The 24,876-nt window shown below is 37.0% G+C and overlaps 1 protein-coding gene across 7 annotated transcripts in view; it reads left to right on the top strand.

Moving 5' to 3' along the window:
* The window catches only part of si:dkey-237h12.3 (teneurin-3), a 221,607-nt gene that overhangs the window by 98,629 nt on the left and 98,102 nt on the right, over window positions 1–24,876 (top strand). For 6 of the 7 annotated variants that reach the window (XM_038269103.1, XM_038269102.1, XM_038269108.1 and 3 more), the window contains 2 exons: window positions 6,922–7,160; window positions 20,688–20,810. In XM_038269103.1, coding sequence (XP_038125031.1) covers window positions 6,922–7,160; window positions 20,688–20,810 — 362 coding nt within the window. The remainder of the gene's footprint in view (window positions 1–6,921; window positions 7,161–20,687; window positions 20,811–24,876) is intronic. The other variant, XM_038269109.1, reaches the window with a different exon arrangement.

Here is a 24,876-nt window from a genome sequence, read left to right as displayed (position 1 = left end):
GGGCTTTTTTGCTGCCCAAAGCATGTCCGGTGTGAACTTCGCATAAAGCTTTTCTGAATTTATAAAAGCAGGATCCCTGGAGCTTGTGAACCTGTAAACTATTTGGAGAAACATGGAGTAAAGTCATCTGTAATATAACACCACAAAAAAAGGGATGGACTAGAAAACCACCTCACAAAACAAAAGAGTCTATGATAAAGAGTTAAACGCAATTATGCTGGTGGCCTGTAGATTAGAGGCTGTCATACAAAGTTTGTATATGCATCAAATTAACAGTGGTGATGGGAAGGTTGGGGGAGATCAGAGCAAACTGTATAATATAGAAAGAAGAGGTTGTTATAATGTTATGCCTGATCAGTCTATGTACAAAGGAGCTAAACTGTTGCTTGGTCAAACACAATCAGACTAATAAATATGATAAAACCCTTCGTGCAAATAATCAAGACCCTCTGTTGCTGTGATTCAAGGTGGTACCCCGCTGCTTTCTTTGGGCAGGATGACACTGAAATACAGTCACATGGTGCAGATCTAGCCACAGCATCCCAGCACCTGCTAGTAGACCCCCTGTCAACAGGGCAGGTGGTGCATTAATGGGGAGACCACTCGGACAGCAAGTATGAAAACAAGTCACTGCAATGTCATATTACATCTGTGGTCATTCTTAAACCATATATGAATCAACCTGATTATTCCAGCGCTAACCTTGAATTTCTAGGGCTAACACAGTGTGCTGGTGAACATGCAGATTACACATTCTAAAGCGCTCCATCCTTATTGTTTCTTCTGTGCTCTCTCGCCCCTACAGCTGGAGCTTAGCCATGGACTCATCCACCCACTCCCTGTTTAGTCTTTTGTCCTCATTGAGCATGTTTTTAAATGTCATCATGATGACAAGCAATGTTGTGAGTGCAGAAGAGACCAGGCCGGCTGCCGCTTTTGTGTTTTAGGCTCCTCAATGGGATAGACAGGCGTGCAAACCAACATGCTCGATCTCACCGACAAACAGCCATTCATTCTGCGTTGCTCACACTCTCCTGATTGTCTCTCTTCCTTCTCCCTCTCTTTCACTCACAACACACCACTGGCTGGATTAGCATAGTAATGTGCCATGTTGCATCACACTGACTGGAATCAATTACAGCTGGTCATTCAGTGTCTATAGGAGAAGACATTTACACTAGTCTGCTGTTTGTTAATCATGTCCAACAGGAGTTTATCTTCAGACCCCTTCAGTGTGTATTTTTTCTTAAAAGAAAGAAGGGTAACATGAAAGCCATCGACATGAGAAGTACTTTAAATGTCAAGTGTAATAAATGTCCAAAGAAGGAATTTGTTTCAGACGCTGGTGCATCTCTCATTCTCTGGTTTCTAGGTGTAAATAACCATTTGTCTTTTCTTCTTGCATATATTTCTTAAAACGCGTCTTTCTGTTTATTTAATCTCAGTTACATTTTTAGTATCTTAGTGTAGCTTTCAAAACTGTCTTTATCATCAGAACTTTTCCCATTTTCCCCAGGATTTTATGGGGATTTTTTTTTTCTTTTCCTGGCAGAATAACACAAAGAGGTGAATAATTGTGAAGTAGAAGGTAAATAATACATGTATTTTAAACTATTTTTCAAATTTGATTTCGACACAGGCAGCATGCAGCTATATTAATTAGCCCTTTTTTCATTTGGTGCCTAAAAAATATATTATGCATTCAATTGTCCTCAGAAGACATTTAATAAGGAAACAAAGGAGAGCTTAAGTTAAATTACAGTATAGGTATTTAGCTGTTCTGCTTATGGCTATTGGTATAATAGAGAACATGAGAGGACAACCAGCTTCATTAATGCCAAGGAACTCAATAGACAGCTCAGTGGCAAAAGGGTGGACAAATCTAAAGCAGAGATAAGTTCCAAAACATTTTCCCGATCTGTGAAAGTCTCTGTCCAACCCCTCAATCTTAAAGCCTTCCAAAACATGGAAGATCCCCTAATTTGGAATGAGAAAGATTAATCAGAGAAGCAATCAGGATAAGGAAATGGTAACTACTAAGGAGTTGCATAGATACACAGCACAGGAGAGATGAAATGTTGACAATATGTATTATATAAATGGCAGAGAAACACAGGAGTTGGTCAAAGAAAGCAATAAAAAAAGCCTTTTGTGCTTTGGAACAAATGGACTAACATGGAAATGGAACGTATCTGTTTAGGGAATCACATCTATATCTCATTTTTTTTAAATTGTTACTTGCCGAAGGAATATGAAAAACATGCAGTATTTTCATTCTCATTCACATGTATGAACAACATTGCACTGGCCTTTTATTTGAAATTCCAATAAAATGCAGTGAAGTTGGAGGCAACAACAGAGAAAAATCCAACCTTTTCCAGTTGGTATGAATATTTTTTGTTTGGCACCGTATGTTAATATTGCTTCATCGTATTGTGTAGACTTTTCCTGTTTTTTATTTATTTATTTTAAGTTCAGCTGCCTTAAAATTGAAGGCCATAAGAAAATAATATATTCATAGCATTGCTTAAATAAGATTCTGCAAAGATTTCAGTGCATCTATTTCCAGGCAACACTGTTTCTGCACTATCTACCCAACATGCATTAGGCATTCACCTTTTACAGATAGAGTACCGATTCTTCTTGCACACGTGTGCACAACTCCACCAGTCTATCTACCTCATCAGATTGCTTCTACTTACACTTAACTCCCCCGACAGCAGGGTCTATTTGCCTGTGAGTCTGACTACAAGGCTGCCGCCTCTGCTGTTGAGCAAGTTTTGACCTCATTCATACCCAATTTCATATTATGGAGTCTGGCACTAGAGCTACAGATCAGATTGTTCTAGAATGAGGAATTGGAACATTTCCTGGTTGCAGATAGCTGTTGCATTGTCATTCCATCAGTGTGGCTCCGTAACCTTTAAATGGAATCCCTGTCTGATCGTGAAGACACGTGTCAGTCGAGGGGCATCGAAGAGCTCAACGATCCAAATCTGACATTTGTTCTTTTAGTCAAGAATTGATCAGAGCAGGATTTACCTCAGAGATATCCTCACTGGAGACAAACAACACCTAAATATCAGCCTCGACACTGAAATGTGTGAATTGCCTCATGTTGAACATATATGTTTTTTTGTTGTTGTTGTTGTTGTTTTTTTTCTGCGAAGATGCTTAAATCAACTTTCCAAAGAACATCCTTTTACACTGAAGTGTTTAGATAACAGAAACAGAGCACTTTAGAAACCTTCAGAGCTCCTCTAATTACTATTAAGTGGATCTCCATGAATTTGCAGCCTTCTGCTTTAGATTTTCTGCTCTGTTTGCCAAATTTCAAGCTCTTTAGTAAAGAATCACAGCCCTTAGAAAGCCTACACAGATACTTCACAGATGCTGCACAAATAATTGATGAGCAAATGGGTTTATCGGTACATTGGTTTATCTAAACATGTGATTACACTGGAAACAAAGACATTAGTGTCTGGAAATCTTTCAAAACTTCATATACATTGGTCTAATTAAGTTTTTATAAGAGTGTATTTTGTTATTCGCTGCTATTTCTTATTAAACTTTGTAATCTTTAAATTCAATTATTCTTCCTGACAATAGTTAAGATTCAGCTGTTTTCTTTTTAAGGTCAGATAGGTTTAAAAATAATTTTGATAAGAGGCTTACAGCGGTTGTGTCCGAACATCACTATATAGAGCAAGGACTATATAGTGGACTAGATAGTGAACTTAGTTGACTGACCGCTCGGACACATAAAACCTGCTTTTTCTGCCATCTGGTCATGTGACTCCAGCTCCCTGCATGGTGTGTGTTCCACACCATGGGGGCAAGAAAGATTTGTTCTTTCTTGCCCCCAAACAAATATTTCTGCTCATCTAGTGATCATGGATGAATGCTACTTTTCAAGGTGCATTGTGGGAAATTTTTAATCAACTACTTTTTCATTCATTAGACATTCGGACTCTCATATAAAATGGCATAACTACTATAAAGTGATCTATATAGGGGTTAGGGCAGGAGGCTCGGACACAGCCAAAGAGATATTTTTAAATATACTTTTAAAAGAAGACGAAGAAGAAACTTTACATATTTATGTGGCAAAATAATAAACTGCTTCACAAAAGACATCAGGAACAACATAGTTGAAATTAAATAGAAAAATAAAAAGCAATTAATGCCCAGTTAAGGAAATTTTAATTTTCAGCTGCTTTCTGGAAAAAAAAAAAAAAAAAAAAGTAAAATGGGTCAGACAAAGGGGCAGAGATAAAGCATTCCAAAGTTTTGGAGCAACCGCTCGAAAGAGGTATATTCTGATTTTTCAAGCAAGTCTTTGGGTTCTTCAGAATATTCTGACCAGAGGACTGAAGACAGCGACCCGAGGTGCAGAAGAACAACAAACCAGAGGCATATCTGGGAGCCAGACCCTGCAAGGCTCTGAAGTCAATACTAAATGATTGAAATCTATTTGAAATTTGATGGGGAGCCAGTGCAGAGAGGCCAAAATAAGAGTAATGTGTATCATTCTGCCTGATATCAAAAAAATAAATGATAAATAAAAGCATGAATCATGGTTCTAAGATTAGAGTTGGCCGAAATATTAGCTGTAATATTTAAGTGATAAAAACTGCTTTTCACCTAAAGTCTAAAATGGCTTTCAGGAAACAATGGATTCTTTGGGATTAGTACATTAGAATCACATTGAGGGATTAAGGGAAGCCAAGATACCCAGATTGTGTTTTTATAGCCTTATGATTGGATAATTCAAAATATTGAAATGAAATTGAACTGAAATGAAGACTCTCACCTTTGTTACAGTTTTCTATTGCTTGAAATTGCATATTTTGAAACTGTTTTGTAAAGAATATGAGAATAATCAAAAAATTGTTGTTTTGGTAAAAAAAAATAAATAAAATATAATAAAAACAAAAGACTGGGCTTTAGCCTGGGGCTGAACCTGGTGACCCGTACTGGAATTGTCCTGTACTAGACTTCTGAAAGGCCCCCTCAGTTAAAGGGAAGCCTAAGCTCCAAATGCAGTGTTAAAAGATTGCATTGCAGTTTGTTAGTGTACTTAGCAGACATGGGCAATGTGGAGTCAACAAGTCATCTCCATGTCATGTATTTGTTCTACCCAGCCACTGAAGCAGGTGAGTCCAATCTTCACCGTGAATTAACCTGTGCAGATTGGACTCACCTGGTTAATTGGCTGGGTAGATTAAATACATGACATGGAGATGACTTGTTGACTCCACATTGCCCATGTCTGGTACTTAGACACATGTCCTGTTGTCTAAAGAAAATAAAATTGAGGCCTTTGACCATAATGACCAGAATTACATGAAGGGTAAAAAGGGGGAAATTCAAATGCACAGGAACTCTTCCTAACTTGGAATTACTGTGACAGCAAAGAATAGTTGTTATTATCACAAGTATGAAGACTTTAAAGGCTATCTGGTCCCTGCATAAAAGGTTACATGAAATAGAAAACATAAAAGTCTTGTTTTTATTTTTCAGCAGGGACATGCTCTGTGTAAGACAGATGGTATTGTTTTGAAAGAAGATCTTATAGTAATGTTGAAGCAATATTTCATGCAGCCCTGATCTACGATCCACAGACTGTGAGTAAGCATTTAAAGAAGCAAATCTAATTACATCAAGTCTATTAGTACGACTGGGATAAAATTCTAAGTCAATTTCAACTAAATGTTTTTTGATCAAGCATTGTGAAATAACTCATATTTGGCATGTAGCAAATATAAATTTGATCATTAGATTTTAATGTCTGCCTGACATAAAATGTGTAAAAAGTTTATATATTATTCCAATTGTATGTAAATGCCTGGTTCAAACAGAGTAGGATTATTTTGGTGGATCTGGAAAATTGTGACCTTTTTTACATTTTGAAGGACGCTGTTAAGCCACAAACCATATTGTTCCAGTTGAACAGGCAGAACTGGGATGGGGCTGGAGCTGGAGAGGCACCCTAAGGTGGAATGTGTGCAAGAGAGCATGTGAAGTGTTGATTCAATGCAGCCTCTCCTGAATAATAAAATAACCTGAAACAGGTCTTTCATGATTTTATTTGAAGTTTTTTTTTTTTTATCCTAAAAGAGATATGACAGTTCTTTATTCTTTTTTTTTTTTTTTGTTTTGGTGTTTTTTTTACTGTTGGTTTATTATGCTTCACATTAATGATACATTCTGTTTTGCTGTTTCTGTCTTTTAAACTCACATAAGCAATTTGATAAACTGCAAGAGAGCAATGTAGGATTCATTTAAACCTGTAGTTTGAAACTACTTATTATTTGAGGTATTAAAAATAAAACAAAAGAAAAAAAATAAGACTGAATTTTTATAAATTATTTCATATATATCAAGCAGTATCATAATACAGCTGCAGACTGGTATAATGTGTGGAAACCATGGTCAATTTGTTCAGTTTCCCCGGCTGTCCCCATAAGCCGGAAGGCATTTGGGTATTAATCTCTAAGTAGTGGCAAGTGTGGCAACAAGACTTAATTCATTTACTTAAGAGCTTTTCACGTGGGGTTTAAAAGTTAATAAGACCATCACTCTGTGGTGCATTTGATTAAACCCTGTTAATTACCCCAGGTATAATGGGCTATTAGCAAAGGCCCGGTTGTAAAAGGGCAAAAGGGAGATTATTGTTTTTATGAGGTGATTTTGGTCCACCTTTCTCAGTATAAGGATATTAGATTATAAGCGAGGCTCTTCTGTAGAGCAGTCCATGTGGGACTTTATAGTGTAGTTAAATATGTTTAAGTTAATCAGCATATTTAGATTTAGGCCGGTAAGATTAAATTCAAATTTATTTGAGTTATTATTGTTTAAGAAAATACTATAGAACAAGAAGTGTAATGATTACTATATTGTACATTTTTGTTTCTGCAGGCACTTTCTGTTTAAAACCGGCACAGGAACCACACCGTTCTTTGGCGCCACTGCCCCTGGGTACACCATGGCAACAGGAACCATGTACTCTACACCTGCGCGCCCTTTGCCCAGAAACACGCTGTCCAGGGGGGCTTTCAAGTTCAAGAAGTCACCTAAGCACTGTTCCTGGAAATGCACAGCCCTGATCGCCGTGGCCATAGCAGTGGTGCTCTCCATCATTCTCTGCTACTGCATAGGTAAGGCTCAGAAAAGATTACAGCAGCTGTAGCATTTGGTAAAAGTTGAAATTTGGTTGCTTGGGAACATTTCCTTAAATGTTATTTGCCTTCAAGAGTCTCAGAGCTATTACAGAAAGCTTTATAAGGGAAAAAAAAGAAGGCAGACTTTTTCCTTCAAAAACTCAAAATTTATGTGAAGCAGAGTTTTTCTCTTTATTTTAAACATGGGCGCACACCACAGTTCCTTATTTTTCTTTAAATCTATCCAATCAGATATTTCCCTTGCTGTTATTTTATTGGTTACACATATGATATCCTATTGCTGTAAGGTAGAAGGAGGAGATTTTAAAGTGGAGTGCACATTGAACCTGAATGTAAGCCAAAATAACTAAATCATTGTAAATAATTTGGACTTTGACTAGACCATTCTAATATATCAAAATACTTAATCAAAGGCCTCCTGTTGTGGCTCTGGCCTCATATTTAGGTATGTTTTCCTGTTGGAAGGTTCAACTCTACCCTAGAATCAAATCCTTTGCAGCATCTTCTTCTAGAATTGTAAATCATTTATCTTTATCTCCCTCCATCTGCACAGCAGTTCTAAGTACCTTGTATCTTTTAAACTAAACATCCCAACATGATCAGGGCCTGAAATTCACTGCCTCATCGCGTGAATAGCACATTATCTGATCCATCCCCGCAAATCCTGTTTTTATAATGCAGGAAATTCGCCCTTAAGAAATCACAGCGATGTGTAGCTACTAATGTTGACGTTTTTGGATTTAGACGAAGAAGATCATCTTCGCTACTCTCTGCTGTGCGTTCTTCTTTTTTTTTTTTTTTTTTCTTCTCTAAGAGCACAGTTTAGTTCTTGGCTAGCAAACCAGTGTTTATCATATTTAATGTCTTTTACCTTTAAAATATTCCAAATATGGATCGCTGGCTAAAATGCAAATCTATGGTTGTATGAACAGAGAAACAAGCTTAAAAAACACACACACACAAATCAAAAACGATGCCGGACCCAGTGATGTCTGGATTGACCTGGATACCGACGATCCTCCAACAGGCGTCAATATCATTAAGCAGCTGAAAGATATGTTTCAACCTAACTAGCTCAAGATACATCCCTGGTACAGCGAGTTACTCCATCTGTAAAATGTACGTTCTGTACAGCCAAAGCTGTAAAACTTTGTGCCGCTGCAACCTGATGGTGTTTCTCCCACTGCAGCAGTGAAAAGAAAAACTAAGCTAAAAATGTCTTGGCCAAAAGCTATCCACGACGCGCAGCGTGAAGATGAAATAAAGGGACTCCTTTGTTGCAGAAAATAAAATAGCCAGAGCAAACTTTTGCATATATATGCATTGATCTGAGGTAAGAATATATTAAGCTGCATTTGTAACCTTACAAGCTTTTTCTCTGGAAGGGTTTCCGTCCTAGAGAATATGTTCTTCCTTTAACCCAAAAGTTAAGTGAGGAAAAACAGAGATCATGCAGGGGAAAGGGCAAGAAAGAGCAGCTGAAACAACAGCTAGGAAGACAAACGGTAGAAATGAGAAGCAGCATTAATCTGGGGTATGATTAGTGCAACATAAGATCTGTAGTGATAAACTAGTCATGATCCCCTGAAAAATGTATAAGTCTCAAGGATATAAGGAGGGATTCATCCCCAATTTCAAAAGTTACAGTTTTATAGTTGAGATGCTGAATTCAGGGTGATGTTTATTGTTATTGTTTAGCATGATACAGCTGCATTATGGTCTCAACTCACCAGAGTACCTACAGAAACACATATGTGCGTCCTTCTCCATGGCTTTTGGTAAACAGCTTCTTTTGGCTTCCTTTTCTGCCATGCCTTGTGTTTGTTAGTGTAAAGGCCAGTTTAGCAGAGAGCTAATAGTTATACTGTTAACTCTCTTACTATTTATGCTTTCTTTACCAGTCATCAGTGTCTTGATGGGTTAGCATTAGGGGTTGGTAATTGTTGTCTTTATTTATTGTGGGGGGAAAAACAAACATAGTTTTGTTGTTGATAAGAGCTGTGACAGAAACCAAAAACCTGTGATTGTTGTATTTTCTGTTTGAATCATTTCTCACACCCTTGGTTCTAGGAGGGCATTGATAGATAATATGTTTGACGGTAGAACATAAATCAATGGCTGTGAGGTTTTTAGCTGTATGTTTGCAAGCACTTCAAGTAACTAGTGTGCTGAAGTGTCATACTTGGTAATAAGTAATAAGTTTTTTTGAGCAGTACTTCTGTTTGTTGAGCTCTGCATCACTTAAAAATACTCGAAATAATAGTTAAATTTGAAAGCATTTGTAATAAATAAAACTGTTATTACATATAATTACTGTAATGAATACTACAAAACATTAAGGCTGAAGCTCAATCTTTGCAGTTGCGCAGTAACTGACTAGTTTTAGTGATGATGGATTAAAGTTTGTGGTTGTGACCTGACAAAATGGGATATAAATCATGTTGCAAGTTATTACAGATATAGTTTTCTTATCAATTCATGAAAACACAGTTTTTTTTATCAGAACATTATCAGTGGACTGTTTCAAATCTGTGCTTTTGAAAAAAACAAAAAACAAAAAAAAAAAAGCCACACAGTGATTTTCACCTTGAGTTTGTGATGACGAGGTGCAGCTCCACCTGTCACACAAGTTTATACAAACACTATATCTTTGTGTGCCGCAGGCACTGAATTTCAGATTTAGGTGAGAGAGTATTATATGCTTTGGCATTGAACAATTGTCTTCCAGTTGAATGGAACAAATGATTGACATCCTGCTGGGAGTGAATGGAGGTGGCATTCCTCTTCCGCTGCCAGTCAGATGTCCTGATAGAATTTGGTAGATCCTATCTGACCAAACCGTCAGTCAGATATGCTGATATTGCATCGGTAAAAAAAATGTTTCCGCATGTTATTTTGACAGAAACCCATGCATATTCCCAATGCTTATGATCAAGCATTTCACAGAACAATGCCCCGTTTATGTCCATGCGAGTTTACATTAAAGCGCCATCACTGAAGTTCAAATAGCGTTGCTTTAGATAAGTTTTGGAACCAGATTCATATAAAAGGAGCTGCAGTTTGAAGAGCAGGAAACATAAAGTAGAGATTGGTCCACAAATCCTTTGTTGTACAAGAACTAAAACTCTGCTATTCTGTGAAACAGGAAACGCTTTTATCTCGGTCAGCAGGATAAGATACTCACCCTCCACTCTCCCTCCTTGGGGCATTATTTCTTACAAGAAAGCCTTTTTCCTTTTTTTGTGCTGTTTTTATAGCACATGTCAAACCTGACTCCTTGGTAACCTTTGGAATCTTGACCACAGCAATAAACTTGTTACAGATTCATCTCCCCTTATGCCCTCCCTTGTCATCCCAGCCCTTAATCCTTCCACTGTGGGTTCTGCCTGAGCAGATGTATAAGTATTCACCCAGCTTACAGGCAGAGGAAATGTGACAGTTGTATAAAGAGAAATACGGCGATCCTGAAGAGATCCTAACCACTATTTTATTGCTAGGAAGAGAGGCAAAGTGCTCCCTTGCACGACGGGTTGTTAAATGTGCAGCATCGGTATCGATATACATAACCTCTTCATTGACTTAACTGGTTTGTTACTTTGTGTGGTTTGCAGGATGATATATTGACTAAGATGCTCAGTTTAGTGAGAGAAAATGTCCCTGCTTCATCTAACAGCTCTGCTCCTTTGGATTCATTCACAATGTTTAGATTTTTGAGGATAGTGTGAGACATCCACACAGGCACTGTGGCAATTCAGTCAGTTTTATTATCAGTACGATTAATGATTATTTAATTAAAGTCACAGTGATTCTGTTATGCCTGAATTAGATCCTATAGAATTGAATCTAGACTGCTGAGACTGAGGAAGTGATGGGGGGGCTTTACGAGGCTGCTGCTGTGACGTAAATGTTTCTCAAATGGTCTAAAAAGATGCTTCATCCAGTGACAAAATCCCTCCTTATTGAACTGTTTTTATGCAGCTATCTATTAAGCAAAGAAAATAGAAAGGCAATATTCTGAAGCCATTTGTATTGATTTCATCAGTGCTGTGAGCCCTTTTAATATTTCTGAGTTGTAACTATAACATTCACACAGCAAATTCTTCCTGCTCCATCACTTTCAGATGTTGAAAGTTAACAAATTAAATGAACCATTTAAATTGAAGTTAGCTTATGTAGCTGGAGATTATCCTTGTTGCTCCTCAGGGCAACAAGGAGTTTGTTTTTCCCCAATCACCATGAAACTCATAGACATATATGAGAAGGAATTGACAGACAGAGAACCTTTATAGGAGCACTTAATTACTGACGTGCATAAACATAGTACCATGTTATCTGCATCAATTAGTCACTTCAGTATCGAGACCAAGAATGATGCCGGTATCAACCTGATCTTAGTATGGGTTCCCATCTCTGCCTATAATCACTCGGACACCTTTAAGCTCATTTGTTGTTTGCAACTGATGAGGAATAGAAAGAACAAATTATACTTCAGTCCTATGAAAGATCATAATTCGCATCATAATCTTAATGCAAAGAACACCTGAAAAGAGCCAAGTTTAGCCAACCTGAAAGAATCACCATTGAGATGCAGCAGAGCAGTCCTACATGATGGGTCTTGTAAAAAAAAACAAAAAACCCTCAGGTAGACGTTACTACCAAACAAAACCAGCTTTGGTCACTTTACTAATCTGATGTTTTTTTCCTTAGTGAATTAATTTTTTTTTTTTTTATGTAATCATTTTCAGCTTTTTAATCAACAGCAATAAGAAGTAGCAAATAAAAAAAAACAAATACTATTTAGATTAAAGATAATACGATACAACTCTAAATGAGTGTATCCTCTTCTGACTTTCTTTAAGGAGACTTTAAGTCAGAGGTTTCACCATGATCTCTCATTTTTACATCAAAGAAAGACCCTATATAATCATTCAGCTATTACAGTACCTGAAATCTAGAGCATGAAGATAATTGTGGTTCTGATCTAAGTAAAGAGGCATTTAATGCTCCCTCGTAAATAAAAACATGTCAGCATCTAGTTTTATATTACTAGTTGAGGAGTTGAGTAGTATGTGGAGCAACCCTCTACCTGCCACAGAACCAGGAAGTACACACCTGAAGCTCACTTCGGCATCAACATGGCAACAGAGGATTATTGTGGGAAACAGTGAAGAAAGACGATTTAAAAGGTGAACACTCTCTGTAATCATTCTTGAAATTGCTTTAAGGGGTTATCAAGGTTAATTTAGACCTGAACTGCTGAGAACGAGGGAGATGACTGTTCAGTTTGGCAGCGATAGGAGGGAACTAAAGAGCCATTGTGCAGTTTGAATGATCTACTTTAAGAGTTTCAACCCACTTTTATACACCTTCATATATATATATATATATATATATATACATATAATCTCACTAAAGTAGTGTACTTTAAGGCTTTAAATAGAACAAGAAATCAGTATAGTGGCTTTTGGTCACAACCCACTATGGGCCGGATTTATCAAGATCCAATTTTGCGTGCAGTGATTTGCGCTCGCAAACTGGAATTTTGCGCGAGGGGCTGGACCATGGTTTGCGGGTGATTTAACAAGAGCGATTGCGTAACTGGTGGCAGGTGCAAAACTGTTGGAGACGCCCTATTTAAATGATGGTTTTGCGCGTTTTGTGGTTTGCGGCAAAGTAGTTTGTAGTTTCTACAAACTAGTGCATTAAGAAATTTAAATCTTACAGTGAAATATAAAGAAAAAACTTTGGCAACCTTCATTCCCTAAGGTGGTATGTGGCTGAATTTCTACTTCACTGCAGTAAAAAAAAAACAACAACAAAAAAACAGGTGTTTTGTATTGGCCTGTAGAAAAATGCACATACCAAATGGCTCACAAGAAGTGACTGTGGATGAGATTACGCATCCCCGCAGCATTGGCATGTTGCTCCACAGGCGCAGGGGGAGAACCCCGACCCCGTCGGACAGCACTTCTGAAAAACGAGATTGGAGTTTGGGAGATCCCAGCTCTCGCTGCAACCGTACGCTGGAATGACCCAGATGCAAAAAAGTGCAACGTTGCAAGGAGTTTTGTGATATCTGGTATTGCGTGGGTCCTCCTTGTGGCTGGCTCCAAATCCATTCGGAGTTCCCCCAACAGCTCCAAAATGGCAATGCTGGATAAACGATATGTTTTGATGATCCTTTCTTCCTTCATTGCAAAAATATTCACACGGAGTGAAAAAATGCGTTCTCTGCGTCTCCTTGCTTCATTTCGATGTCTCCTTCTTGCGACAATAACCGCTGCCATGTGTGCGCAATTACGCATACAGACCATTTGCACCTTCTCTTGAAACGCGTTAAATATAGAGTCAGATACCGTTAGCAAAATTGCTTTCAGGATTGATAAATCACTTTGCGAGTGCTAAATTAATATATTTACATGTTCTCCTCCCACAAGTCGCACTTTTGCGTGTAAACGCCCCATATTGCATATTCATTGCAGAAAAAGTACTAAATGGATAAGAGGCGCTATTTAGCACGTTTTAAAGACCAAATCCTTTTAGCACGCTGTTGATAGATCAGTTTGTACATTTTTTAGCGTGCGCAGTGAAATAGCTCACGTTTTTATACACGCAAACCTTTGATAGATCCGGCCCTATATCTTGCTGCTCTAATCATCTAATATTTTAGTTGGATCTATCATTAGGAAGTGAGTTCGAGTGAGTTCATATCTGTATCTCTTCAGCTAATTTTCAAATAACTGCATACACAGATTTTATTCTTAGATGTAATTCCAAAGAACATGAGCCAAGGTCTGCACATGTAGCCTTTAACTTGTAAACTTGACCAAATTAACTTTACTTTTCGCCAACTCACCTCCTGCCTGTCTCCTCTACTGTAGTTTGACTTGAAGTCGATATGGAAAAGGGAAAAAAAATCAAACATGTGCATATTTTAGAGAAGTGGTAAACTCCAGGACACCTAGACACAGAAACGCACCAGGAGGAACAACTCTGACTGACTGGATTCACTGTGATCAGTTGCGTATGTGTAGTGCAGCGACATCATGTCGCTTAAACTTCCACATTGGGAGGAACAGAAGATAACACACCTATATGAACATGTGACAACCTCAATCTGTTGCTATTTCCGTCTTTTAGGAGTAATAATCAGGAAGTGAAAACCTTTTTCTCTGTAGTGGATAGCATCGTATTTTGGACTGACTTAATGTGCCAATGAAGCCTGAGCCTACCAGTACTTGATTCTAGGGATTCCTCATGAATGTTTGAGTTTAACAGATTCAACCTTCTGACCTTTCCCTCATGGTGTCTGAGAATATTTCCTCAACTTCTCATGTCTTGCATTGAGCACCTGGTGATATAAATAAAATAATGACAATAATCAATCATATGCTCACTCTCCTACTGTGGGCTCACAGTCTGTGAAAAAAAAAAAAGCTCCAAGATAAATAAAACACAGCTGCATCTGTGTTTTAGCCAAAATGCTCTACATTTTAGAGCCACACTTTAAGTTGTTTGCTTTTGGTTGTTAAAAAAAAAAAGAGCTTTTTTTTTTTTTTTTTTTTTTTTTAGAAAAAATTGAGAGTGGATACTAGAGCACAACAGCTCCTGCAGGTCAAATGAGGCAATGCTGCTGAAGTGAGTCGTTCACATGATGCCAACTCTACTAAATTGGAAGAATTTCAGCAAAAAATGGTCTAGTCAGAACTGATTCCAGGTCAGTAACTCCCATTCATTGTAGGAACAGCATGTGGCCCTTAACATAATGTGTGAAAAGGAGAAAACTATGAAATCCGTCACACATTTGCCTTTAAATATAACATTGTCTTTATATTACATCTAAATCAATCTGTATCTTTTGCAGAATTAAGTAATAGCTTGTATAGCCGTGTTGGTAATAATTGTAGGAACCTCCTACAGAAGGGGAAAAAAAAAAACTGCTTCTTTTTTTTATTTGTAATAGAAACAAAGACAGGCTGACCTCACTTTTGTTGCCACTAATTATAAAATAAACTCTCGGTCAGTTTTGTAGAAGGGATCTTTATCCATTTAGGGAGACACTGTCCTGAGAGCAGCAACATGTTGCATTTTCTCAGCTCGCTTCTTAAAATCTCTTGAGGGCATTTGGATCAGCTTGAGGACTCCATATGGTCCTGTTTTCCCTCTGATAAATGGATAAAAAGTCACCTGCAGTAGAAATGCCATTACTCTTCACCAGGGAATCTAACTAGCTGGACTCTGATCTGGATCCTGGCCACATACCAACCTGATTCAGACCCAATCTGTGCCTCTTTTTTTAGCCCATCAGCAGCGGCTGCACATAGGAACAGAGCTTCAGTAGCACCAAGCATTGATAAGCTTTGTTTTTTTAAAACATGTTTTTTCCACATATAATAACACAATTAATGTTGATTTACCTTGATGTTAACTTAACATGTTTTATTCTTATTATCATTATTGCAGATGGTATTGCTCATATTAAAGTGTTAGAATGTTTCATATTACAGTTTTTGACTATATTTTAAATCCATGGATATTCTAGAAATATTCTCTTCCCCAGCAAACGTCAAACTGAGTTTTAATGAACAACTCCTTTAAACTATGTGATATGCAGGGCAGTAAAGGCTTTGCCAAACTCTTTAAATATGATACAGAAAACTCCGGTACACTCAGATCTTAGTGAGGATCCTCCCTTCATTACTCCTCTGCAAAGTAAGGAAATGCTTATTTCAAAGGGAAGTATACATTTAACAGATGTCCTATTTAAAACCATTATCTTTGGTTAGACATCTCGGGTTAAAGCAGCTTGAAGAAATTATGGACATTTTGAGATATTGCAGTGAGTAATATAAAACACTAAAATGTTTTGTAAACCACAGAGGTCGGTGACAGTGTAGCCGTAACTACGTAGGTCTATGCTGGAATCTGTGCAGGTGCATACTGTACACACACATATCCACCAATTTAGGTTCAGATGTGATAAACTGCTTATGTTTCAACCATTTCTTTGTAATCTACCTAAACATTGAGCTCTGTTACTGTATTGAGTTCGGATGGCATAAATCTTTTCCATCGTCTCATTCCTGAAAAGGACAAACATATTGTTCTACATTTTTTTTTACGAAGACAGAAAGATCGATAGAACTGAGAAAAAATGAATAGAGGGAAAATATTGAAATATTACTGCTATGAAAAATACAAAACATGCATTAGTATGAACAATAAGTATAAAAGATCAATTATTGATGCAACTGAATTTATTAAAGACAAATGTTAACATTGTGAAATAAAGGATTAAGCTGAGCAAAATAGCCATTAGTTTGGCTGATAATGTAATAACTGTAAAAAAGGCAATTTACTTGTAAAGGCATTAAAACTAATTAAGTTATAAAAATGATGCATTAATTATGGCTGGAATTTAAAACAAAAGAGCAGCATAGGGTCTCAAATAAACAGCTGTATGCATGAATTACTGTTTCTTTTGCATCTTAGTTGTAAACTGAATTAATGAAAACAGTTTATTTGTCTTTATTTGTTCTGGACACTTGACCTTTGATCTAAAAATCCATTTTGAACACAAAATGGAGAACACCTAACTCAATCACCCTCGGTGTTCATTCTAATTTGTCTAGTGGCAACAAACCAGGATTCATCGAAGCCAGATGTGCGGTTTCGCAGTGAGAACGAAATGAATGATATCCTGAAGGCCATGTTAGGTTGTACGGTGAAAAGGTGTTTGTGCCTCAGCAAATGAAAGGCCTTGCAGGGGTATCAGCGCTCAAACAAGCACAGAGTTAACTTAAAAATTCAACTGCCGGCGTTAATGTTCCACAGGGAACATTTTGACATCAGCGATTGGGAGCCTGCTTTTTCACCCTTCTTGCTCTGGAAGAGAATTGCTCCTGCCCTATAAATATTAATTGAGCTGGCCTAGGCTGGATAGAAATAACTTATGTAAATTTATAAATTGAGGGCTATTCACCTCAAAGCAATTTGTTGATGAGGCAAGTGGAGATCCAGGCCGGAGCGAGCTGAGAGCATAGAAGAGGGAACTGCTCTCTGCGGTTCTGTTGCCTCTGATACACAAGAGACTTCACTAATACACAGCTTCCTTTCTCATGGAGGGTTTTTTAAACAATGAGACAGATGTGTAGAGAACAGAGCATCTTTGCTTATTATGTTGACTGAGTTTGGGGTCCAAAATAAAGAACCAACCTAGAAAGGGTGTTTTCAGGCAGTGAAACCTGTATCTGTTCATTTAATGGTTTTATTTCTCTAGGTTAAATGTTGTCATGTTCATATTAAACATAATGACTGCCTGGCCTCAGGGACAGAAGTGTCACCTCTCTGCTACAGTAAAGGTGTTAGAACACAAAGAGGTTAGTTCTTAGTCCATCTAAAGCTTAGAGTGGAATCATAAAATTGATGTTGATTGGTAGAAAAGCTTCATGTGTAAAACTACCACTGTTTGGATGAGTGCAGTAATTGCCCTGCAGCGCTTCTCTTGGTGAGGCCGATTCAGGCTGCCCATCAAACAGCCGCTTCTCGAATGCATTCCTTGTTTTACACTGAGGTGTTTTCAAAGAAAGGAACTTGCTATCTTTTCTTCTTCAAGTAACAAACTCACTTTCTTTATTTGGCCCTGTCAGTCACTCTTTGCTTGGTTGGTGTATTCTTTTCTTTTTAGACAGAGGTCCTGCTTTTCATTCATGCTCCATTCCCACACTGACTCTCACCATTTTAGATCTGTTTAGTAGACTGTTTTCAGACACTAACATGTTTTCCCTAAAGCAGAATTATCTGTACACAATGGTGGTGGGATTGTCTGCTATTGCTCTTATCTGTAGATTTTCCAGGGCCAACTGTTTTTTTTTTCTTTTCTTTTTTTGTAATATCTTGATTAAATGCAAAATATATATATGGAGATCTCTGAAAGGTTGCAAAATATAGAAAATAATTACTACATTATTCATCACTGCTGATGTACAGTGTATGCGAAATTTTACCACAGTCATTGCAAATAGACATCGTGTATTTTCCGCTGGTTTGTGTGTAAGTGAAAAACTCTGAAAAACTTCAAACTTTAGTTTTTATTTACTGTTTTTAATTTGATTAAGAATATATGAAGTGTTGTTGCAAACTTTTCACCTTATGTCGGGTTAAAATCTCTAATCTCAATGTGTTTTAATGGGTTTTTATTTGTTTTTTAAATGTATAATAATAGATATCTGGTATGCGTATGTGCTCGGCTCCATTTAACAGTCTTATCGTCCAACACAGATTGGTGAATAATGACTTGTAGATTTCATAGATATTTACAATTAAAATTCTAAAACACGGCAGCCATTTAAACCCTTGTTTTCCTAACAGTTACTATAGTAATACTATATAATATCTGAAGCTTTCAGCATCACCTGGCAGTCTGCATGAAGTGACAAACCAGTCAAGATCAGCCCTAATTAGAAAAGCAGTCAGGAAGTCCATGGTACCTCTGGAGGAGCTGCAGAGATCCACAGCTCTGGTCTGTGAACATTATGCACTCTTGCAAAGGTAGGATTTTTGGAAGGGGTGTGAGATAAAAGTTACTGTTAAAGGAAAGTTTTTTATAAACACAGAAACCAGCTTAGCTTGTCTAGTTTAAAAAAACACCAGTGTTGTTGTGTTGATACGTGCATGTGATGAAAGGAACAGCAGAATGTCTCAGTTTTTTTGTTTGTTGTGGTTTCGTTCCTGCCTACCAGGTCTTACATGCAATTAGAAATCTTCCATTTTTTTATACATTATAGAGCATTTAATGTCAAGTTCATAGAGACCTCTCTTAAAAACATCATCATTAAAGTTACCAGTATACACTGAATAAGCAGAATAAGCAGAATAAGAGCATTTTTCATAAATTGAGGATGTGAGACAATTTGCCAATGAAACACAACAATTTACATTTAAAATAAGTAAAAACAATTGCATTGTTTTATTTCAAGTGCATATTATCTAATTATCGTATGTAAAAGTAAAAATACTGTTTCTGTTGGTAAATCATCTTATTTAACTAATCTAATTAAGGGTAAATACACTTAATTCAAGAATTTTTTTACTGATTTCTAGGTAATTTTTGCAGTGTAAGCTATTTCCTGTTCACTCTGCTCTTTATAGAATTAAAGTATTTTCCAAAAGAGGTAACGCTGCAGGAAATATGCTGTTCTCTCTTAAGCCAATATGTTCAGCTCTCTCAAGCTTTTATGTAAGTCACTCCTGTCACAGGAGCATTATTCTTTTTTTAAAAATATTGATGAAACAATCAAAAATCATTTCCTTTGTCTGGTTCACTTTATTGACTACTGAAATAGATTCTGAAGCAGGGCTTGGTTTTGAGTGAATATGCTAGATGGCTAAATATTATCACTGATGTTAAATCGGTATTTTCTGACTGAAATTCAAGGCTACGCCACACCTGTTCATCTGATCTACCAAGGACATGAGCTTCCATATTCCACTGAAGCCCATTTTTTTTCTCCTTTTTTTTCATCAGGAGGCTTTTTACAAAGCGCACACGCACACTGTTTCTTGACAAAGTATCTATTGACACGCTGTTCATACCAGTTTTCCATCTCTCTTTTGGTCTCCTTCACATTTGATATTCTCTATGGCCCCACATCCACCTCTCATGTTATTTGCTGCAGTCGATATCCATCTTCCCAGCGTGCGACGGGTGTTGGAGAAAAGTTCCTCCCGCAGATCAAATGGTCGGAAATCAAGATGCTTCCTCAGCATGTTCCCTCGGTTGGTGACTTTGAAGGAGATAAGCCCTCTCGCTGTGCTCGCAGAAACGCCTCAGTTTCCCAAAACAACAAGAGCGCAGTTTGATTGCATCCAATTCGGTGACAATGAAGCAGGTTGTCTGAATGAAAGCCAGACATGTTTTAGTTATGTAAGACAACGAGGAGTGTTGCAGCGCCTAACCTTCTCGTTTCCATCTCCTGCTGTGAGCATCTCTCTCAGTACTCTGCTTTCCACTTTCTTAAAAGTCTCCCACTTTTTGCACCCCCCTCCCCACGCCTGTTTTTTTCAAACACAAGTTGAGGCATTTCTTACTTATTAGACTCATGGAGTTTAAGACGTCTTCCGGTAGATTTTGTCTGTCAGACTCAAGTGGAAGCTTTGTGTCAAAATAAAAACTCCGGCTGCTGTTGTCTTTGATGCAGTAGCTGACACTTTGGAACCTTAATGAACAGCAGTCCCCGAGGAAACATGCCTCTGTATCGATTGAAATGACTTTGTCTGGCCTGAGTCAGTGCAAGGTTTACACAAAAGCCACCCATGGACGTCTGTCTACAGAAAACACAATGTAGAGGCAAAAGCTTGGAGTTAAACAGCTGTTGTTTTCCATCTGCACCGCTCGCTCCCACAGGTCTTTTGTCCATAAGTGGCTTGATTGGTGTTTTGAAGCTATTTGCTTATTGTTTTCTGCAAGCCCACACACTGTTTTTATGTTTGTGTTTTTCACAGCAATGCACCTTTTTGGTCTCAACTGGCAGCTCCAAGAGTTGGAAAACCAGCCAGCTTTTGAAAACGGAGGAGTCGGGAAGGCAGGGCCCACCCAGTCGGTAGTAACAGCTCTGGCTGCTGACGGTGAGAAAAAAAAAAGACACTGAAATCCCACGATCAATTAACGCCGCTGTTTCAATTAGGATCTTTTATTACTTTATGTCATATTAGGAAAGATTTGAGACATTACTTTTTAAAGTATTAGATATTATTTTTATTGCAGAACTGCCTTTTTTATGTTTCCATCCATAGCCTGCGGAAGCCCTCTTCCTCAGACTATGGATGGAGACACAACTGCATACTTTCAAGGGATTTTGTGTCAAAGATTGCTAGTGTCAGCTCTCAAAGACTCTTGTATCCATAACCCCCTTCTCCCCTAATTTTCTCTGACATTTTCCTTCACTTCAGGCATCTTTCCTTCTTCTATGTTAGCTGAAGCGATTAGAAATTTCATACCCCTCCCTGTATTGGTGCTACTGGGCATTATGACCTCATGTTATTATTTCTTGTATGCCTTTTATCAGTTAAAGCCTGTCCTATTTGGCTACAGGAAGCAGATATAACTTTGAGTCTCTCTGGACACAAATGACGGCCCCTACATATCGTTTCCTGTTTCAAATGCTCTCTTTAGGTCTTTATTAATACTTCTGAAAGGTTCTAATGATTGTTATCATAAATAAAAGATTTATATAGTAGGAATTGTCCTTGATCTTTATGAGCACTTTGCATCATGGCATCTTTCAACTGAAGCATTGTGCTTTCATTAGAGGAATTCCTCTTGAATTATTGAAATTGTACTTAAGCTGGATGAGTTGTTTTTCCATCATCCTTAATTCCTCGCTCATGCAGGGTTCCTCAAGCATATCTTCTCACTCCAACTGTTTTTCCCTCCCTCTGCTACAGTGAAAACTTTGAATAACAAGATTTTCCCTGCCATTTAATACAATGTATGTAAGGGGTTATTAGAAAGAATGGAAAATTGATAGTAATAGGATACATTTTCTTGACCCTTTTTAAACCTTGAGTTTCTGGTGGGTATGCTAGGCTTTCTTGGTTGGTTTAGTAATGTATTTGTGATGCCTCTGATATCAATTTATATCATTACTATTCCAGAAATGTGCTTTTGCTTCCCTTTACTAATCTTCCAAAGCAGTTTGTGTCAGTATTTAGTCTTTAAATTACCATCCTAGTATTTATTTGGGAATGAGGTGTTTTTTTGGTTTAGCTGTCTAATACTGTGTAGGATTAAACTTTGGTGGTTGGTCCTTAATTCCTGTCTCTGTATTGCATCTGTACATGGTCGATACCCTAGCAGGTGCAGTTAAAACACTTTGTTTGAAAATAGTTTGAAAGTTTGAAAACTAACTGTGTGAATATTTTCAGCAGTAAATTGATTTTGATTTTTTGTTTGAGAATAATTAGAAAAAGAATCCCTGACAGATTAAAGTACCTTTCTCATGAACAATGAACCAACATACCTCTCAAGAGGTACACAATTCTGACTGAACATTTCCTGAAAACACAGAAAACACACGTTTTAATGTTATATATTATATCTAGATAGATTCTTCTTTTTCAAAGTTCCAAAAACTATAACTTGTGTTTTGTCTGCATTCAGGAGCAGAAAGTTAAGAGTCATCCACGTGTTTATGTGTTCAAGACATTGCTATAATCTATGTAATTTGTTAGCTTCATATGGATTTATAGACAGATATAGCTGAGTATCATCAGGATAATACTGGAAATTAATCCCATGCTGTCAAGCAGTTCTACTGATATATATATTAGGGCTGGGCGATAATTCAATAACAATATATATCGATCGATAGACGTGTGGCGCAATAGAAAAAAATAGCGTCGATAAAAGTTCGATAAAGAAACGCAGTTTTCCTTCCTTCTCATTGTAGCCTATTATGTAGGTTTATGCTAGTCACTACTTCCTCCCAACCAATCACAATCGCGGACCCAGGCATGCCGTCACAAAGCGCCGCCCTCTCAAACCACAACACAGAGCACATGAAGATGTCACAGCAAGGAAAGGCAGAGGAAATTGTTCCAAAGAAAGGTTTTTTTAGTTCGCCAGTTTGGCAGTATTTCGGTCATGGCAAGTTGGACAAAAAACAAACCACAGTCATCTGTAAAATGTGTAGGGAACCAGTGAAAATGAAGTCTGATAACACAACCAACTTTTTTTTTTTTTTCATCATCTCAGCTGCTCACACCCGCAGGAGTACGAGCTGTGTAGGCCCCGGCGCGGCTCTGCATATATATATATATATATATATATATATATATATATATATATATATATATATATATATATATATATATATATATATATATATATATATATATATATACATATATATATATTCAGTTTTGGGCAGGTTCCCACGTAGTTCTAACAGTTGAGAGAAAAATGCTGAGGGGCCAGCAACTTCAAATTAATAACTCAGATTAAAGCAGGAAACTAAGCATAACGAGGCGCCAGCAGCACCTCTAGAAGAATGGGGGTGAGAAAAAATACCCCATAGAAATGCTAGGCTAAAGGGTGAGTTGATTTGGGTTTATGTTCTTGTTGAGTGGAGTTTAGCCTAGTCCTACAATCTTTTAATTACCACAAGCTGGTGGTGTACTATTCCCACCCAAATAGGGTATTCTATTTATTTATTTTTTATATTTATTTTGGTCACTTTTCTGGTCACTTTAGTTTATTCTTTGTCAGTATTTAATAACATAACTCAGGTCTCTTAAGTTATTTTTCTTTAAAACAATTCTGTTATGGTTAAAAAAGTTGGTTAAATAAATATTTAATTGGAAGTCTGTGTTCGTGTTCTTTATTAAAATTAAATCATTTAGCAATATCATAAAAAGTCCAGGCAGAGCTGCACATAAAATATGGTTTCAAATCTTTTCAATAATTATCGATATCGATCAATATGCATTTTTTTTTATCGATAAGCTTTTTTTCTGTATCAGTCAGCGCTAATATATATAAATATATAAATATATATATATATATATATATATATATATATATATATATATATATACATATATATATATATATATATATATATATATATATATATATATATATATATATATAAAAATATATATGTAGTGGTTCTAGCACTTCTCTGGTATGCCACGGGTAACCCTGGAGCATGAAGAAGATGTATTATTTTCACGAAAACACTGAAATCTTTCAGATGCACAGGATTTAAACCAGTCTAGTGCTGTTCCTTCAAAATATTAAAGTCTTTCTAAAAGTATCAAATGCAGAATTGAGATCTAACAGGAAAAGTACAGATTCAAGTCCACTATCTGAGGCCATGACAATAACATTAGCAACTTTTACCAGAGCTGTTTCAGTGCTATGATGAGTATTTGAAAAGTTCATTATGGTGTAAGCCATCACACACTTGTTTGGCAACTATTTTCTTAAGAATTTTAGAAGAAAGGAAGATTTGATATACTAGGTCTATATATGACCATAGGTAATTGTTCAATGTTCTGTAATTGGTCTATAATTGTTAATTTCACTGCTGTAAGCTTTTCATTCAGTGTTGAAAGCTGTATGCATAGAATTGTCATGTTGTATGTACTCTGTGTATACAACATGACAATAACGTTTGTCTAAGTCTAACACCAAGTCATCTGGGTCAAGAGACGGTTTCTTAAGTAAAGGTTTAAATACAGCTACCTTAAAAGCCTAAGGTAAACTAAGGTTGGTATAAACTTCCCCACATTATCCTTGACCTATCCAGTACATGGTGTCCAATGATTCACTCCGTCGAGCATCTGAGTCCTTCACAGAGCAAGTGTATTTATATTGAGAGTAATCTATAATTTATAACTGACGTGTCTGTCCTTTCATTGTGCATTTCTAATCTGAGAGAAGTTTTTAAATATGCTTCTCACTGGGGTTTTCAAGTATATTGTAAAAAAAATTGGTAATCTGGTTCATGGACATTAGTTTGGACAATGACAGCAACTAATCCTTGTTTTATTTCCAAACTGCTTTTAGTCAGCTGAGAGAAATATCTTAATGATTGTTGTTGATCTAAAGATCTACAGAAACCAACTGTAGACAGATATTTGGTTGGACAGATTTTTTGTTTGTGTTTATTTTAAGTTGTTTTTGTTT

The sequence above is a fragment of the Cyprinodon tularosa genome, unplaced genomic scaffold (genome assembly GCF_016077235.1).
Source record: "Cyprinodon tularosa strain WSP-4 unplaced genomic scaffold, ASM1607723v1 ctg72, whole genome shotgun sequence".
NCBI classification, from domain to species: domain Eukaryota; kingdom Metazoa; phylum Chordata; class Actinopteri; order Cyprinodontiformes; family Cyprinodontidae; genus Cyprinodon; species Cyprinodon tularosa.
The sequence above is the reverse complement of the archived record's forward strand: the minus strand, read 5'-3'. Positions and strand labels throughout refer to the sequence as shown.